Below are 18,174 nucleotides of genomic sequence, written 5' to 3' on the forward strand. Positions count from 1 at the left end.
TAACCACTGTGCCATCGTGCTGTCCCTGCTTGATACACAGTTCTTTGGTGTTGCCTCCTATTGATATGCATTAGACTACATTTGCCTGGTTTAAAGATGTCTGCTCGGTAAGGATTTATTTCCCCATCCAAATCAATGGGCGCATTGCCAATTCACTAATCACAAACTCCAAGCCCTTTCACATTATTGTAATCAAGGAGGGAGCCTAGCTAAAGCTGAAAGCTTGCCCATTAATCTTTTCAGGGGGCACACTAGATTATATAGATGTATTGTCAATCTCAGGAAGGTTAATGGCATAGTGGTATTGTCCCTGGAGTACTAATCCAGGGGAAATGCTCTGGGGACTTGGGTTTGAGTCACTCTAATCCAAATGAAATTTGAATTCAATAAAAGAAGCCTGGAATTAAATGACTAAAGTTGACCATGAAGCCATTGTTGATTGTCTGGTTCACTAGTGCCCTTTAAGGAAGGAAATCTGCTGTCGTTACCAGGTTTGGCCTATATGTGGCTCCAGATCCACAGCCATGTGGTTAAATCTTAAATGGCCTAGCACGCAACTCAGTTTGTGGGCAATAAATGCTGGCCTAGCCAGCGACCGCATGCAGGTCACATCCCATGAATGAATAAAACACAAAATTGTCCTTCTTCTGCATTTCTCCATGCACTGGGCAGCTTTGCAGGAGAGATTTGTGACCATTGTCATCTGAGCAGCCTTTCCTGCAGCTCCGTACTGTCCTATTGCGGTGGCACGGTGGCACAGTGGTTAGCACTGCTGCCTCACAGTGCCAGGGGCCTGCTTTCAATTCCCTCCTCTTAGGTACACACCAATTGTTTTTGTTACAGCTGAGTGGTTTGCTGGGCTACAGAGGGAATTCGTCAACCATATGTTCTGGGTTTAGAGTCAATTAAGGAGCTGACTCCCTTCCCAAAAGCAAGTTAATGAACCAGTTGTGATTTTGGTACAAATCCATAGCTACAATTGTTATTCTGACTGGTGTTAGCTCACCAGATTTATAAAAATTAATTCCTGGTGGCACGGTGGAACAGTGGTTAGCACTGCTGCCTCACAGCGCCAGGGACCCAGCTCCGATTCCCGGCTTGGGTCATTGTCTGTGTGGAGTCTGCACGTTCTCCCCGTGTCTGTGTGGGTTTCCTCCGGGTGCTCTGGTTTCCTCTCACACTCCATAAAACATGCTAGTTAGGTGTATTGGCCATGCTAAATTCTCCCTCAGTGTACCTGAACAGGCACCAGAGTGTGGCGGCTAGGGGATTTTCACAGGAACTTCATTGCAGTGTTAATGTAAGCCTAACATTTGACACTAATAAATAAAACTTAAAAACTTAGTGCAAGCGTAACAGAAACCTCAAAACCCTGCGGTTAGGAGTTGTTGCCTGGTTGGGCGTGCCATCCTCTTGCCCCTGGTCTAATATTCCCCCGCACATGTATTTCTTCCCTGGGCAGCATCTTCCTAAAAGTTGTCCAGCACAGTCTCCAGCTATGAGCGGGCACGGTGGCACAGTGGTTAGCACTGCTGCCTCACAGCGCCAGGGATCCAGGTTCAATTCCGGCCTCGGGTCACTATCTGTGTTGAGTTTGCACGTTCTCCCCGTGTCTGCTTGGGTTTCCTCCGGGTGCTCCGGTTTCCTCCCACATTCCAAAGGTTAGGTGGATTGCGCGTTAGGTGGATTGGCCATGCTAAATTGACCTTAGTGTCAGGGGGATTAGCAGGGTAAATATGCGGGGGGTAGGGCCTGGAATTGTGGTTGGTGCAGACTCGATGGGCCGAATGGCCTCCTTCTGCGCTGCAGAGATTCTGTGATTCTATGAGTCTCAGCGTTGCTGCTTTTACAAAAACAAGGGCTGACAAACACCCTGTACTTTGAATGGATTTGCATGTTCTGGTCTTTTCACCACTGTTTACCTTTTAATCTGCATGCTGAACGTGACACTTTCCACCTGCTCCAAGCTGTACACCACGAAATGGAGCCCTGCAGATAACTAAAGAGCAACAAAAGAGATGGAACGTTTTTATTGTCACTGCAGCTGTTTGAGGAAAGCCGCCAGCTGTTTAACGTATAAACAAAGTCAAGCGGCAATTAATAATCAATACTCAGCAAAGCAAATAATCCAGACCTTGATTAATATGTTTAAAACTCATATCATCCTTTCAATGTGACCCTGATGACTTGTCATAACAGCCCAAAGCTCTAGTTCAGCTGGTTAACCATAAAGTCACTCAGTCACCAAGGGACCTGTGGGGTTAATATCTAAGATGTTTAAATACAAATAAAGGGACATTACGCTAAATCATCATCTATGAAGCATTCACAAACAAGAATTAATTAAACTATAGAATCATAGAATCATACAGTGCAGAAAGAGGCCATTTGGCCCATCGAGTCTGCACCGACCACAATCCCACCCAGGCCCTACCCCCATATCCCTACATATTTACCCACTAATCCCTTTAACCTACGCATCTCAGGACACTAAGGGGCAATTTTAGCATGGCCAATCAACCTAACCCACTCATCTTTGGACTGTGGGAGGAAACCGGAGCACCCGGAGGAAACCCATGCAGACACGAGGAGAATGTGCAAACTCCACACAGGCAGTGACCCAAGCCAGGAATCAAACCCAGGTCCCTGGAGCCGTGAAGCAGCAGTGCTAACCACTGTGCTACCGTGCCGCCCAGAGGTTGTGTTTTAAAGGTTTTCTTGAATCATAGAATTTCTACAGGAGACCATTCAGCCCATCGAGACTGCACTGACTCTCCGGCAGAGCATCTTACCCAGGCCCTATCCCCATAACTCCACGTACTTACCCCGCTAATCCCCCTACAGGGACACTAATGGGCAGTTTAGCATGGCTAATCCACCTGACCAGCGGACTGTGGGAGGAAACCAGAGCACCTGGAGGAAACCCACGCAGACACGAGGAGAATGTGCAAACTCCACACGGACAGTGACTCGAGGCCGGAATCGAACCCGGGTCCCTGGCGCTGTGAAGCAGCAGTGCTAGCCATTTTATGTCAAACTGCAGTAAAAGGGGAGTGGGATCCACCAGCTGGTTAACTCCGAGATTGAATAGACCACCTCATGAGTCAAACAATTTGGGAAGTTTTGGGTTCCAAGGCTGGGCTCTACTGAGATAGTTTCTTACAGCCTGGGTGGAAGCTAGATTATTACAGTACAAAGCTCTAGTTCAGCTGGTTAACCATAAAGTCACTCAGTCACCAAGGGACCTGTGGGGTTAATATCTAAGATGTTTAAATACAAATAAAGGGACATTACGCTAAATCATCATCTATGAAGCATTCACAAACAAGAATTACTGTTCAGGAGACAGTAAGAATTTTAACAACACCAGGTTAAAGTCCAACAGGTTTATTTGGTAGCAAATACCATTAGCTCCTTCCTCAGATGGAGTGGAAATGTGCTCTCAAACAGGGCACAGAGACACAAAATCAAGTTACAGAATACTGATTAGAATGCGAATCCCTACAACCAACCAGATCTTAAAGATACAGACAATGTTCAGGAGAAGCAAAGAGCAAAGATCAATTAGAGTTTTATTTAGCTGAACCTTGAGATATGGCCCTTGCTACCACTTATTGCCTAAGCATAATTACCCTTGAGAAGGTGATGGTGACCCCCCTTCTTGAACTATCACAGTATGGTTGGTATTTAATGAAGCCTCCTGGGAAAAAAAAAAAATGTGGACAATTGCTTTCAGCAATGATGCACATCGATGCAGCTTAGAAGGACGAGAGGGGATCTCATTGAAACTTACAGGACACTGGGCCTGGATAGCGTGGACATGGAGAGAATGTTTCCATTAGTAGGAGAGACTAGGATGCGAGGGCACAGCCTCAGAGCCTTTTGTACTGAGATTAGGAGGAATTTCTTCAGCCAGAGGGTGGTGAATCTGTCGGATTCATTGCCACAGAAGACTGTGGAGGCCAGATCATTGAGTGTATTTAAGACAGAGATAGATAGGTTCTTGATTGGTAAGGGGGTCAAAAGTTATGGCGAAAAGGCGGGAGAATGGGGTTGAGAAACTTATCAGCCATGATTGAATGGCGGAGCAGACTCAATGGGCTGAATGGTCTAATTCTGCTCCTATATTTTCTGGTCTTATCTCCGCCCCACCCCCAGTCCCAGTCAGTGTCTTGGCTGACATGTCAGAAATGGCCACACGGGAGGGGGAAGGGGACAGGGGAAAATCAGTGTCATGGAACCAGGCCACAGCAACAGTAAGAGAAAAGAAATGGGGGAATATTGGGGTAAATTAATTATCTATATACTGTGGTACATCTAGTATTATGCATCTTCCTCTAGATAGACCCATCACCTTCAGCAGTGCTGCAGTAAGTTGGAATCTGTAAAGAGAATCACTGTTAGATATTGTGTAGGTCTCACCTGTGCTCCACGTTTCATGGGGTTGCCAAGGTCACAGATCACTATTTGAGTGTCATTTTCCATTTTGGGGTTACAGCTCAGTTTAATGAGGTTCTTAAAGAGAGAAATACACAAATGGTGAAGATGACCTGGAGTCTACAAAATCAGCTGGCACATTGCAAGAAGTTTCTTGATAAAGTTCTAAAGGCCATTCATTGTTGGAATTGTACAAACCAGACATTTCAAGATGCTTAGATCGTTCTTTGCAAATTGATATCAACTTCACCTACTCTGCCCAGTGTTAATCCACGTGCCAGGGTAATTGGCTTGGTGCAATAATGAGCTTTCCCTGACTGCAGGGATCAGGAGTTCCTCCCAGCCACTGCCCAATAACCTCACCAATGTTCAACTCTCAATGACCAACCTTTACAAATTGTATGTGCAAAAATGTTTTTCACCCTTCTAAATATGCCAACCCATGTAGCAATATGCGGAAGGGAAGGTCACAGACACTGTTTGGTAGCTCAGCCATCCTCCATGTGTGAAACCACACAATGAACCTTCGTCATTCAACTGTGGAGGGCATCACAAGCAGGCTGAATTTTCTTCCCACCCAATTACCCCAAACACACATTTCTAGCAGGAATCAATGGATAGCAGGAACACAAAGGAACCAATGAACCAAATGGATCTGGTTTCCTCCCACAGCCCAAAGATGTGCGGGTTAGGCGGATTAGCCATGCTAAATTGCCCCTTAGTGTCAGGGGGACTAGCTAGGGTAAATACATAAGGTTATGGGGATAGGGCCTGGGTGGGATTGTGGTCAGTGCAGACTCGATGGGTCGAATGGCCTCCTTCTGCACGGTAGGATTCCATATTCTATGTTCTATGATGGATAGTGTTTGGCAGCAGGAAATGTGACTGATTTCTCCCCCTTCCTCTCTGGCCTATGGATGGTGAGGTTAACAATAACAGCACCCCACTGCTCCCTGGCTGAGAATAGTGATGCATTAATCAAACAGATGACCATGAATGGTTCTGTCACAAAGTGGGGGAACCCTGGGACTGATGTTCCACTGTTACAACTGATAATGTTGCATGTAAAGAGGTCACTGTAACTGATACAATATTATACACACGAAATGTCTGACTATTTCGCAGGTGGATTCAAACAAACTCAGTAGCAATGAGCAGAGTAAATACGTGGGGTTATGGGAATTGGGCATAAGTGGAATTATTGTCGGTACAAGCTCGATGGGCCAAATGGCCTCCCTCTGCACTGCAGGGATTCTATGATTCCAAATTGTTCACAATTAGAGTCAAGTAATGTGTAGGGATAAGGGGCTATGGGTTAAACAAACGAGCAGTTAAGGACTTGTGTGGAGAATTGATAGAGGATGCTGAAGTCAACAGGTCCTGAGGCCAGGCCATAGAACCATAGAAAATTACAGCTCAGAAACAGGCCATTTTTCAGCCCATTTTTCTAGTTGGTCCAAATCCCTCTGCAAGCTTTGAAAACCTTCCTCACTGTCCACTACACCTCCAATCTTTGTATCATCAGCAAACTTGCTGATCCAATTTACCACATTATCATCCAGATCATTGATATAGATGACAAACAACAATGGACCCAACACCGAGCCCTGCGTCACACCACTAGTCACAGGCCTCCACTCAGAGAAGCAATCCTCCACAACCACTCTCTGGCTTCTTCCATTGAGCCAGTGTTTAATCCAATTTACTACCTCCCCATGTATACCTAGCGACTGAACCTTCCTAACTAACCTCCCATGAGGGACCTTGTCAAAGGCCTTGCTGAAATCCAGGTAGACAACATCCACCGCCTTCCCTTCATCCACTTTCCTGGTAACCTCCTCGGAAAACTCTAATAGATTGGTCAAACATGACCTACCACGCACAAAGCCATGTTGACTCTCCCTAATAAGTCCCTGTCTATCCAAATATTTGTAGATCCTATCCCTTATCACACCTTCCAATAACTTGCCCACCACCGACATCAAACTTACTGGCCTATAATTTCCCAGATTTCTTTTGGAACCTTTTTTAAACAACGGAACAACATGAGCCACCCTCCAATCATCCGGCACCTCCTCCGTGAATACTGACATTTTAAATATGTCTGCCAGGGCCCCTGCAAGTTCAACACTAGCTTCCCTCAAGGTCCGTGGGAATACCCTGTCCGGTCCTGGGGATTTATCCACCCTGATTTGCCTCAAGACAGCGAGCACCTCCTCCCCTTTAATCTGTAAAGGTTCCATGACCTCCTTACCAGTTTGCCCTATTTCCGTAGACTCCATGCCCGTTTCCTCAGTAAATACGGATGCAAAAAAACCATTTAGTATCTCCCCCATCTCTTTTGGTTCCATACACAGTGTACCACTCTGGTCTTCAAGAGGACCAATTTTATCCCTCACTATCCTTTTGCTCCTAACATACCTATAGAAGCTCTTTGGATTTTCCTTCACTCTGTCTGCCAAAGCAACTTCATGTCTTCTTTTAGCCCTCCTGATTTCCCTCTTAAGTAGCTTCTTGCACTTTTTATACTCCCCGAGCATCTGATCTGTTCCTTGCTGCCTGTACATTTCATACAACTCTCTCTTCCTCTTAATCAGTGTTACAATCTCCCTCGAGAACCAAGGTTCCTTATTCCTATTTACTTTGCCTTTAATCCTGACAGGAACATACAAACTCTGCACTCTCAAAATTTCTCCTTTGAAGGCCTCCCACTTTCCATTTACATCCTTACCAGAGAACAGCCTGTGCTAATCCACACTTCCCAGATCCCTTCTCATTTCATCAAATTTGGCCTTTTTCCAGTTCAGAACTTCAACCCGAGGACCAGATCTATCCTTATCCATGATCAGGTTGAAACTAATGGCATTATGATCACTGGATCCAAAGTGTTCCCTCACACTCACATCCATCACCTGCCCTAACTCATTGCCCAATAGGAGATCCAATGTCGCATCCTCTCTAGTTGGCACCTCTATATCCTGATGTAGAAAATTCTCCTGAACACATTTTACAAACTCTACCCCATCTAAACCTTTAACAGTATGCGAGTCCCAATCTATATGTGGAAAATTAAAATCCCCTACTATCACAACTTTGTGTTTCTTGAAGTTGTCAGCTATCTCTCCGCTGATTTGCTCCTCCAATTCTCGCTGACTATTAGGTGGTCTATAATACAACCCCATTAATGTGGTCATACCTTTCCTGTTTCTCAGCTCCACCCATAGGGCCTCTGTAGACAAGCTCCCTAATCTATCCTGCCTGAGTACCGCTGTAACATTTTCCCTGACCAACAATGCCACCCCCCCCACCTTTTATCCCTCTGCCTCTATCCCGCCTGAAACATTGGAACCCTGGAACATTGAGCTGCCAGTCCTGCCCCTCCTGTAGCCAAGTTTCACAAATGGCTATAATGTCATATTTCCATGTGTCTATCCACGCCTTCAGCTCATCTGCCTTCCCCACAATACTCCTGGCATTGAAATAGACACACCTCAAAAGATTATTTCCACCACACTCTACCCTTCCATTTGTGATTTTGCTTGAACTAACCTGTCTTTTTACCCCTGCTCCACTATCTGCTCTGAGGATTCTCTACCTCCCACCTCCCTCAGCAATTCAGCTCGTGATTGACTTCATACCCTCAGCCATCTTTGGCTTGTATGTCAATTTAAAGAAAAACCTCACTCGTCTTATTTAATGTTCAAGATTTCCGGACATAATGCGGTGTTTTCCCCTCATTACTATGACAGGCCTTGAACAAAATAACATAACCCAAGGCACAGAATCTGAATCAGAGAAACAATGTGGGCACGGTGTCCAAAGAAGGTGCCATCAGGACCTTGGTCAAAGAGATAGATTTTTAAGGAGGGTCAGAAAGGAGGAGAGAGAGGATAGAAGGCACTCTTTCTGATTGTATCACCGCGTGGAATGGCTCCTGCTCTGTCCAAGACCGTAAGAAACTACAAAGGGTTGTGAATGAAGCCCAGTCCATCACTCAAACCGGCCTCCCATCCATTGACACTGTCTACACTTCCCACTGCCTCGGAAAAGCAGCCAGCATAATCAAGGACCCCACATACCCGGGACATTCTCTCTTCCACCTTCTTCCATCGGGAAAAAGATACAAAAGTCTGAGGACATGTACCAACCGACTCAAGAACAGTTTCTTCCCTGCTGCCATCAGACTTTTGAATGGACCTGCCTCGTATTAAGTTGATCTTTCTCCACACCCTAGCTATGACTACATTCTACACCCTCTCCTTCCCTTCTCTATGAATGGTATGCTTTGTCTGTATAGTGCACAAGAAACAATATTTTTCACTGTATGCTAATACATGTGACAATAATAAATCAAATCAAAGAGAGATTTCGGGATGGAGTCCGGGACCCCGGGGCAAATCACAAACAAATAGGGAATTACTGATGAACAAAACATATTAAAATATGTTAAAAAGCGAGGAGAAAATAATTAGCCTCTAATTCATTTCAGGATAAACCGAGTGGCAGCTTAACCTTAAAGGAACAGGCCAAAATAACACAAAGTGACCATAATAGTCACTTTGCATCAGCTTAAAGGGGAGACAATGTATAAACGTAACTCCTTTCTTCTTTCAGCTAACGTGTTTATCTGTGCAGATAATAAAATTAGGTGTTCTACCTTTAAGCTGATGCAATCTTCGAAGTAGCTTGGGCAATGCCAATGGGGATGTGCCAGTGAACAGCCTAGTATGACATTTGGTCGCCATCCCATTAGATCCACGGCAGAAGTGTTGAATGCAGTTCAGCTCAGTAAAAGGTTAGTGAATGGAGCCCTGTGCGATATACACAGAAAACAATGACGCCGTTCATACCTTATTGTCACGCTCAACATTTATGAAGTGCACTCGTGGAGGAATTGGGATGTGGAGTTCTGTCTCATAGGCGTTGTCTCCATGATTGGCTGCATTGATAATAATAGTGAGTGGATTTCCATCACCAGCCATCAGAAACTTTGTATCCCTGTGGAATGATTGAGAGAAACTTGGGTCATCATAGAATCCATAGAATCCCTACAGTGCAGAAGGAGGCCATTTGGCCCATCGGGTCAGCACCGACAACAATCCCACCAATGCCCTATCCCCATAACCCCACATATTTAACCCGTTAATCCCTCTAACATACACATCCCGGGACACTAGCGGGTAATTTACCATGGCCAATCAACCTAACCTGCATATCTTTGGACTGTGGGAGGAAACCGGAGCACCCAGAGGAAACCCACACAGACACGGGGTGAATGTGCGAACTCCATACAGACAGTGACCAGAGGTTGGAATTCAACCCGGGTACCTGGCTCTGTGAGGCAGCAGTGCTAACCACTGTGCCACCGTGCTGCCCCTCAATGGTATTCAGAGTTCTTTACTCCTCAGAAACATAGAGAGCCCAAGTGAGGTGAGGTGAGGCCTTCTCCGACTGGTATCTTTATTTTCTCTGTCTTTCTCACTTTCCCTCCTGGGGTTTTTTCTGAAGCCTGAGGCCTTGGCCAAGTGCCTGGGCCAACAACCTATTGGACCCTGTGATCTGGATCCTGTCCATTCACACCTCTTTTCCAACACGAGTCACTGGGTAGCGGTTCAGGAACAGTGGTGCCTGGTCTATGTCTCAGCTCCTCAACCCAGGCATTGATCCGCTCATTGGCAGTGTCACCAGAGCCACCCCAGGTTGTGGTTGGCAGCCAACATGATGCCATTTGGAATTGCTTTGCCCTGTGCAATGCCGCACCACAGGGTGCTTGTAGCAATTGTGAAGCCTTAGCTGTGGTGCTGAAGTGGAATCCTGGCATTTCTGACAAGCAGGGAGGGTAAAATAGATCAAGTCATCCGAGGTTCTCCGAGTGCCTGAATCCAAGGTACTGGGAGATGCCAAAGATCAGGTCACTGAACTCAGGGTGGCACGGTGGCACAGTGGTTAACACTGCTGCCTCACAGCGCCAGGGACCCAGGTTCAATTCCCGGCTTGGGTCACTATCTGCATGGAGTTTGCATTTCCTCCGGGTGCTCTGGTTTCCTCTCACAGTCCAAAGATGTTTGGGTTAGGCGGATTGGCCATGCTAAATTGTCCTTTAATGTCCCAAGATATGTAGTTTAGATGGATTAGCCATGGGAAATGTGCAGGACAAGGGGATAGGGCAGAGGGGAGAGCCAGGGTGAGATGTTCTGTCAGAGAGCTGGTGCAGACTCAATGGGCCGGCTGAATGGCCTCTGCTGCACTGTAGTGAATCTATGATTCTATATCTGCAGAATGGACTGAGACTCTGGAACTCACACAAGTGGGAGGATGTAAAACTTAAAGGGGCCCCGGTTCCGTGAAAAATTATTTAGGAAACCTTTTTTGGAGCTTAGGAGAAACCTTTTCTGGAACCAGAATCACTATTTTCATCACAAGAGCAACATCCACTTGTATAGCAGCTTTACCATAAAGTGCTTCAGAGGAGTGAATTTAACACCAAGCCACACCAGGACATATTAGGACTGGAGACAGGGTCACAGGGGTAGGTATTCAGGACTGAGGTATGAGTGGAAGGGGAGATAGAGAGATGGAACTGGTTAGGGCAAGAATTCCAGAATGTGGGGGTAACTCAGCTGAAGTTACAAAGAAAATCATTATAACCTGATAATGCATCGCAACATGATTTAAATTAAAAGCACAGCATGTCAGTAAGTAAGCAGCTAACACAGCTTCAGACACATTTACCCCTTTTAAAATGAGAGATTACAGGAGACCATGAAGAAATTAGCAATGCATTTGGCCCATTTTATAATTAAAAGCTTTCCACACGATCCTTATTCTGCTCGGTAAGGCTCAAAGACATTCATAAAAGTTTGATCAAAGGGTCTTAGAGAGGCAATATATTTCTGGTCAGTAATTATTTATTCCTTTTCACAGGGGACGCTTTTTGTAAGTTCTCAGGAAGGATTGCCATTCACAGTGCAGCACTGACTGAGAACCAAAAGCACAAAACACACTTACGCTGTCGCACTCAGGACAAGATCTGGGATACAGACTCCATCATCTCCACAGTCCAGAAGAATACGAGTCTGCGGTAGAGAGAACACAATGCACGGTCATTCTTAACACTGTTTTTTCCCTTGATATTTGCTCTTTATCATTAGGGCTGGGTGGCGATTTGGGAGAAAAGCCAAACTGGGACAGTAAAAGACAGAGGCCAGATTTTCCAGCGCCCCCCCGCCCCCCCCCCCCCCAACCCACCGACGTGTCTTCCAGCAGCGGAGGCAGCTCGCTATTTGGCAGCTGCAGGATCTTCCAGTCCCGCCGAGGCCTATGGTGTTTTGTATGGCTGGCCTGCCCTGCCGTCAGGTAATTCGCTGCTTTGGGGTGGGTGCGTTAATCTTCGACGGGACTGGAAGACCCCACCCGCAGGAAGGGCTGGAAAATCTCATCCAGAGCGTTTGATGAAATAGTGAAAAGACACTAAAGGTTCTTTATTAGAATCAATGAAGCATTTGTGTCAGGATGGACAAACTTACCAGCACAAATAGGGATAAATGGATTAGATAGAATCACTAACACGGAGACACAGGCCGGGATTTTCCAGTCCCGCCATGGCAAGACCCACAGCGGTCCAGCCAAAAGTCCATTGGCTTTCAGCGGGACTGGACAATCCTGGTGGCAGGCGAGAACAGAAAATCATGCCTGTGGTTACAAGTTGACCAGGGCTGGGAAATAAATATCCCAAGCTGCACAGCATTTGAAATAACAGGTAGAATAGGAAAGGAGAAGGGGCAGCCCTGCTAGCAAATGGATGGCTGAAGGGCAGTAGTGAGAAAGGATCTTGGATCAGGAAATAGAATGGGTATGGGTGGAGATTAGAAAGAACAAGGATTAGAAAATGCTGGTGGGAGTAGTTTACAGGCACCCTAACTGTAGCTATACAGCTGGACAAAGCATTAAGAGAGAAGTAATTGGAGCTTCTAACAAAGACATCGTGATAATCATGGGGGCATTTAATATACATATAAGCTGGACAAATCAAATGGGCAAAGATAGTTCAGAAGAGGAATTGGTAGAACGTTTTCGTGACAGCTTCTAGAACAACACATTCGGCCCATCGAGTCTCCGCTGACTCTCTGACAGAGTGTCTTATCCGTACAGCACGCAAACAGGCCATTCGAACTAACTACTCAGTGCTGATGCTTCTTATTCATTCATTCGTGGGACATGGGCGTCGCTGGCTGGCCAGCATTTATCGCCCATCCTTAATTGCCCTTGGATGGCAGTTGAGAGTCAACCACATTGCTGTGGCTCTGGAGTCACATGTAGGCCAGACCAGGTAAGGACGGCAGATTTCCTTCCCTAAAGGACATTAGTGAACCAGATGGATTTTTCCGACAATCGGCAATGGTTTCATGGTCATCAGTAGATTCTTAATTCCAGATATGTTTTATTGAATTCAATTTCCACCATCTGCCGTGGCGAGATTCGAATCCGGGTCCCCAGAACATTAGCTGAGTTTCTAGATTAATAGTCTAGTGATAATACCATTAGGTCATCGCCTCCCCTTCTAATTCACATAAGTCTCATCCCATCCTATCAATTCATCTGAGCCTCTTAGGCAATGGCCTAGTGGTATTATCGCTAGACTACTAATCCAGAAACTCAGCTAATGTTCTGGGGACCTGGGTTCGAATCCCGCCATGGCAGATGGTGGAATTTGAATTCAATAAAAAAAATCTGGAATTAAGAATCTACTGATGATCATGAATCAATTATCGGAAAAACCCATCTGGTTCACTAACGTCCTTTAGGGAAGGAAATCTGCTGTCTTTATCTGGTCTGGCCTACATGTGACTCCAGAGCCACAGCAATGTGGGTGATTCTCAGCTGCCCTTGGGCAAATAGGGATGGGCAATAAATGCTGGCCAACCAGCGACGCCCATGTCCCACGATTGAATTTAAAAAAAAGGAACCAACTCAGGGCAAACTTATATCTAATATTGTCTATTGAGGCAGGGTTAATTTGTAATCTCATAGCACTTTCCTCAGTTTATTTGAGTTAGCTTAATTGGTTATTTGATTTATTCAAAAATAGGAATATCAATGGAGACCTCAATTCATTTGCTTTAGTTTAATTGGTTAATCATTTATTTTAAAATAGTGGTAATCTTATCAGAAAAGATTGCCTGGAAAAAAGTGATCCTAATACAATTGAATTCCATGTTAAGTTTGAAAGCAACATACTCGAGTGCAAAACATGTTCTTAAATTTAAATACAGCTAATTACATATGTATGAGGGAAGAAACAGCTGGTTTAATTGTACAAATATATAAAGGTACGGTGGGAAATAAACGGCACAGTGGTTAGCACTGCTGCCTCACAGCACCAGAGACCCAGGTTCAATCCTGGCCTCGGGTCACTGGCTGTGTTGAGTTTGCACATTCTCCCCGTGTCTGCGTGGGTTTCCTCCGGGTGCTCCGGTTTCCTCCCACAGTCCAAAGATGTGCGGGTAGGTTGATTGGCCAAGCTAAATTGCCCTTAGTGTCAGTGTAAATTTGTGGGGTTACGGGGATAGGGCCGGGGTGGGATTGTTTCGGTGCAGGTTTGATGGGCTGAATGGCCTCCTTTTGCACTGTAGGGATTCTATGATTCAATGTGATTTAATTCATTTCAAGAAATTATTCCAAATATACAATTAAAATATATTTCAGTAAAAGAATCTTTGTGAGAAAGATCCATTGTGGCAGAATGGAAAGTTAAGCAGATGTCATATTATATCATATTACAAGGCTTGTAATATTGTGGAGAATAGTTTTTTAAAATTCATTCATGGGACATGGACATCACTGGCTGGCCAGCATTTATTGCCCATCCCTAGTTGCCTGAGGGCAGTTGAGAATCACCCACATTGCTGTGGCTCTGGAGCCACATGTAGGCCAGACCTGGTAAGGACGGCAGATTTCCTTCCCCAAAGGAGATTAGTGAACTTGATGGGTTTTTCTGACAATTGACAATGGTTTCATGGTCATCAGTAGACTCGTAATTCCAGATTTTTTTATTGAATTCAAATTCCACCATCTGCCATGGCGGGATTCGAACCCAGTCCCCAGAACATTAGCTGAGCTTCCAGATTAATAGTCTAGCGATAATACCTTTAGACCATTGCCTCTTCTGGTAGCAAGCCTAAGGATTGGGAGAGCTTCAGAAAGCAGCAAACACTGAATAAGATGTTGATAAAAAGAGAAAAATATGAGGGTAAGCTAACCAGGAAGATAAAAACAAATGTTTGTAAATATTTAGAAGAGATTTGTGGAGAACCACAAGGACCAGGGGCCTCAACTATTTACAAACTGTATTAATGACCTAGGCAAAGAGGCTGGCAGTAACTTATCCAAGTTTTCTGATGGTACAAAGCTTGGTGGGAATGTTAACTGTGAGGGGTTAACAAAGAAGTAGCAAAGAGATATGGACAGATTAAGTGATGGACAACAAGGTGGTGACTGGAGTATAATGTGGAGAATTGTGAACCATAGAATTCCCCGACTGCAGAAAGAAAGCATCGAGTCTGCACCAACTCTCGAAAGGAGCATTTTACCCAAGCCCACCCCTGAAACTCCATGCATTTACCCTGGCCAATCCACCCCAACCTGCACATCTTTGGACTGTGCGAGGAAACCGGAGCACCCGGAGGAAACCCACGCAGACACGGGGAGAACGTGCAAACTCCACACCGACAGTCACCCAAGGCTGAAATCGGACCTGGGTGCTGTGAGGCAGCAGTGCTAACCATTGTGCCAATGTGCCACCCTAATGTGGTTGTAAGAACAGAAAAGTAGGGTATTTTTTTAAAAGCACTTTTAAGTGTTGATATTCAGAGAGTCTTGGGAGCATCTATACAAGGAACACAGAAAGTTAGTCTGCAGGTACAGCAAGAAAGGCTAATTTAGGCTTTCATTGCAAGGAAACTGGATTAGAAGAACAAGGAAGTCTTGCTAGAATTGTACAGAGTTTTGCTGGAATACTGTGCACAGCTTTGGTCTCCATATTGAAGGACTGATATACCTGCATTGGAAATGGTAGAGTGAAGGTTCACTAGATTGGTTCCTGGGATGAGAGTATTGTCCATTGTTGAGTGGCTGTGTTAAATTGCACTGATACTCCCTAGAGTTTAGAAGAATGCGAAGAATGGAACATGCGATATTCTAAAGGGATTTGACAAGGTTGACCCTGAGAGGCTGCCTCCCCTGGTTGGGAAACCCAATGATAGGGGCACACACCCATTTTGACTAAGATCAAGCGTCAGATCAAGCCCAAGATTGGGTGCAATGCCTCATGTCAGCTTGGATCTTGTTTGTCTCCCTTGGGACCACGAATTGGATTCCATCGGAATTTGAATTTGTTTTTTGGAGCAAGCAAGCAATGATTTGGGTTTGCTCGGTCTACTCTGAGCATTGGCTTTGTTTGGAGTAAAAGAAATGTTAAAAATGTATCCACGGAGCCACAAGGTACATTGTTTCAGGTTTTGTTCAAGAGATCACATGCACTCCTTCGGTGAGCTCCGCAATGGCCACTTTACCTGCTTTGTCACCTTGACTTGACTGTGAGGACTCAGCACGGGTGCCAGGCTGTCAGTATTCAGCTGCTGTTCCTCAGATAGACTGCAGTTCAGAGTCACCACAATTGGACTCAGTTTGTCTTTAAACTCTGTTTCATGCTGTGAGAGACAATGAGAGGAAGGTTATTCCACTTGCTGCAGGAACTCATGTTATTACGGTAGCACAGACTGCCATTCCCCAACCCCTTCCCACCCACCAACCCTCCCCACCTTGGAGGCCCCAGTCTACTGCAGACAATAGGGTTACTGACAATTCCACATGATTCAGGGGATGATAACTCTCCAACTGATGGACTTACACTGGGGTGATGGGGAGGTGGGGGATAGGGGGGAGGGTGATCTAGGGGCAGTACAGCAGTTTTTAGTATTCATACATTCAGGTTGGCAATTGTTCTTAGAAATATTCCTGGAGGTTTCATCACCTGAGCTTTGAAACGTATTGGATCCCAAGGGGACTTGACAGGGTGGATGCTGAGAGGATGTTTCCCCTTGTGGGAGAGACTGGAACTAGGGGAACACAGTTTAAAAATATGGGGTCTCCCATTAAGACAGAGATGAGGAGACACTTTTCTCTCAGAGGGTCGTGAGTCTTTGGAACGCTCTTCCACAGAAAGCAGAGGAGGCAGGGCCATTGGATATTTTTAAGGCAGAAGTAGGCCAGTAAGGGAGTCAGGAGGTAGACAGGAATCAGCCATGATCTTACTGAATGGTGGGGGCAGGCTCGAGGGGCTGAATGGCCTACCCCTGCTCCATGAACGCCAACTACCTCACCTAGTCGAACAACAAGCTCCAACATGTTTTATAACTAATAAGCAGAAGTATACAAAGACAAATATTTTTGCTTGTATCTTCTGGGTTGCTTGTAACAGTGTCCACGAGATTGGTTTTCTGGAGGCTTCAGGACAATGCTGTAGGGTTGGCAATCTACAACATACATCGATCGGATGCCTGTGATACAGAACTGATCTCCTGATCTGCAAACTCCAGTGTGTTTGTGCGGTGATCATCTGGGACTATGGTGACTTTACCTTGAAATTTTATAAGGTGATATATTAATAGCTCATCATTTGGGTTTGTGGAGGGGAAACAAAAGAACTTCAGCCTGTAGTTTCACTACGTTCCTGTAAGTGGAGCTGCTGTCCAAGTTAAACCACTTGTTCTCAGCAGCTCCACCCGCAGGTACTTGGTGGTCCTGCAGCTCTGATATAAATGATGTGGCTTGTGCTACCAAATAAACCTGTTGGACTTTAACCTGGTGTTGTGAGACTTCTTACTGTGCCCACCCCAGTCCAACGCCGGCATCTCCACATCATAAATGATGCTGGAACATTTATGTAAGTAGTCTCCCAACACCAGGTTAAAGTCCAACAGGTTTATTTGGCAGCACAAGCTTTTGGAGTCTCGCTCCTTCTTCAGGTGAGTGAGGACTTGTGTTCACAAACACGGCATATACAGACACAAACTCAATTTACAAGATAATGGTTGGAATGCGAGTCCAGGAGACTGGCTGGAGACAATACACATCTCTTTAACTTGTGCTTGGCCCTCTCTCCACTCACATTGTCTGTACTTTTAAGACTTGATTACCTTTAAAGACTCGCATTCCAACCATTATCTTGTAAATTGAGTTTGTGTCTGTAGATGCCCTGTTTGTGAACACAAGTCCTCACTCACCTGAAGAAGGAGCGAGACTCCGAAAGCTTGTGCTGCCAAATAAACCTGTTGGACTTTAACCTGGTGTTGGGAGACTATTTACTGTGCCAACATCATTTATGATGTGGAGATGCCGGCGTTGGACTGGGGTAAACACAGTAAGAAGTCTCACAACACCAGGTTAAAGTCCAACAGGTTTATTTGGTAGCACAAGCCACACCATTTATATCAGAGCTACTGTGCCAACCCCAGTCCAACGCCGGCAACTGATGTTTCCAGTATATTTTGACCCATTTGATTTTGACGCCTGCTCTCTTAAAGGAAAGTTCTAGAAAGCAGAACTTGCGAGATGCCACAATTTTGGAAATTTTATAAGAAAAACAAATCAGCAAACTGATTTCTACACTTCAACAGAATCGATCACATAGCGCATACGGAGGCCATTCATCCCATCATATCTATGCTGGCTCTTTGG

At 45.3% G+C, this 18,174-nt stretch overlaps 1 protein-coding gene across 1 annotated transcript in view; it reads right to left on the bottom strand.

Annotated features, from left to right (window-relative positions):
- The window catches only part of LOC144500270 (integrin alpha-8-like), a 146,924-nt gene that overhangs the window by 36,095 nt on the left and 92,655 nt on the right, over positions 1 to 18,174 (bottom strand). The window contains exons 18-22 of the mRNA XM_078222948.1: positions 16,008 to 16,145; positions 11,446 to 11,513; positions 9,288 to 9,435; positions 4,423 to 4,515; positions 1,923 to 1,999 (exon numbers count right to left, since the gene is read on the bottom strand). Coding sequence (XP_078079074.1) covers positions 1,923 to 1,999; positions 4,423 to 4,515; positions 9,288 to 9,435; positions 11,446 to 11,513; positions 16,008 to 16,145 — 524 coding nt within the window. The remainder of the gene's footprint in view (positions 1 to 1,922; positions 2,000 to 4,422; positions 4,516 to 9,287; positions 9,436 to 11,445; positions 11,514 to 16,007; positions 16,146 to 18,174) is intronic.

This window comes from Mustelus asterias, chromosome 11 (genome assembly GCF_964213995.1).
Source record: "Mustelus asterias chromosome 11, sMusAst1.hap1.1, whole genome shotgun sequence".
NCBI classification, from domain to species: Eukaryota; Metazoa; Chordata; class Chondrichthyes; order Carcharhiniformes; family Triakidae; genus Mustelus; species Mustelus asterias.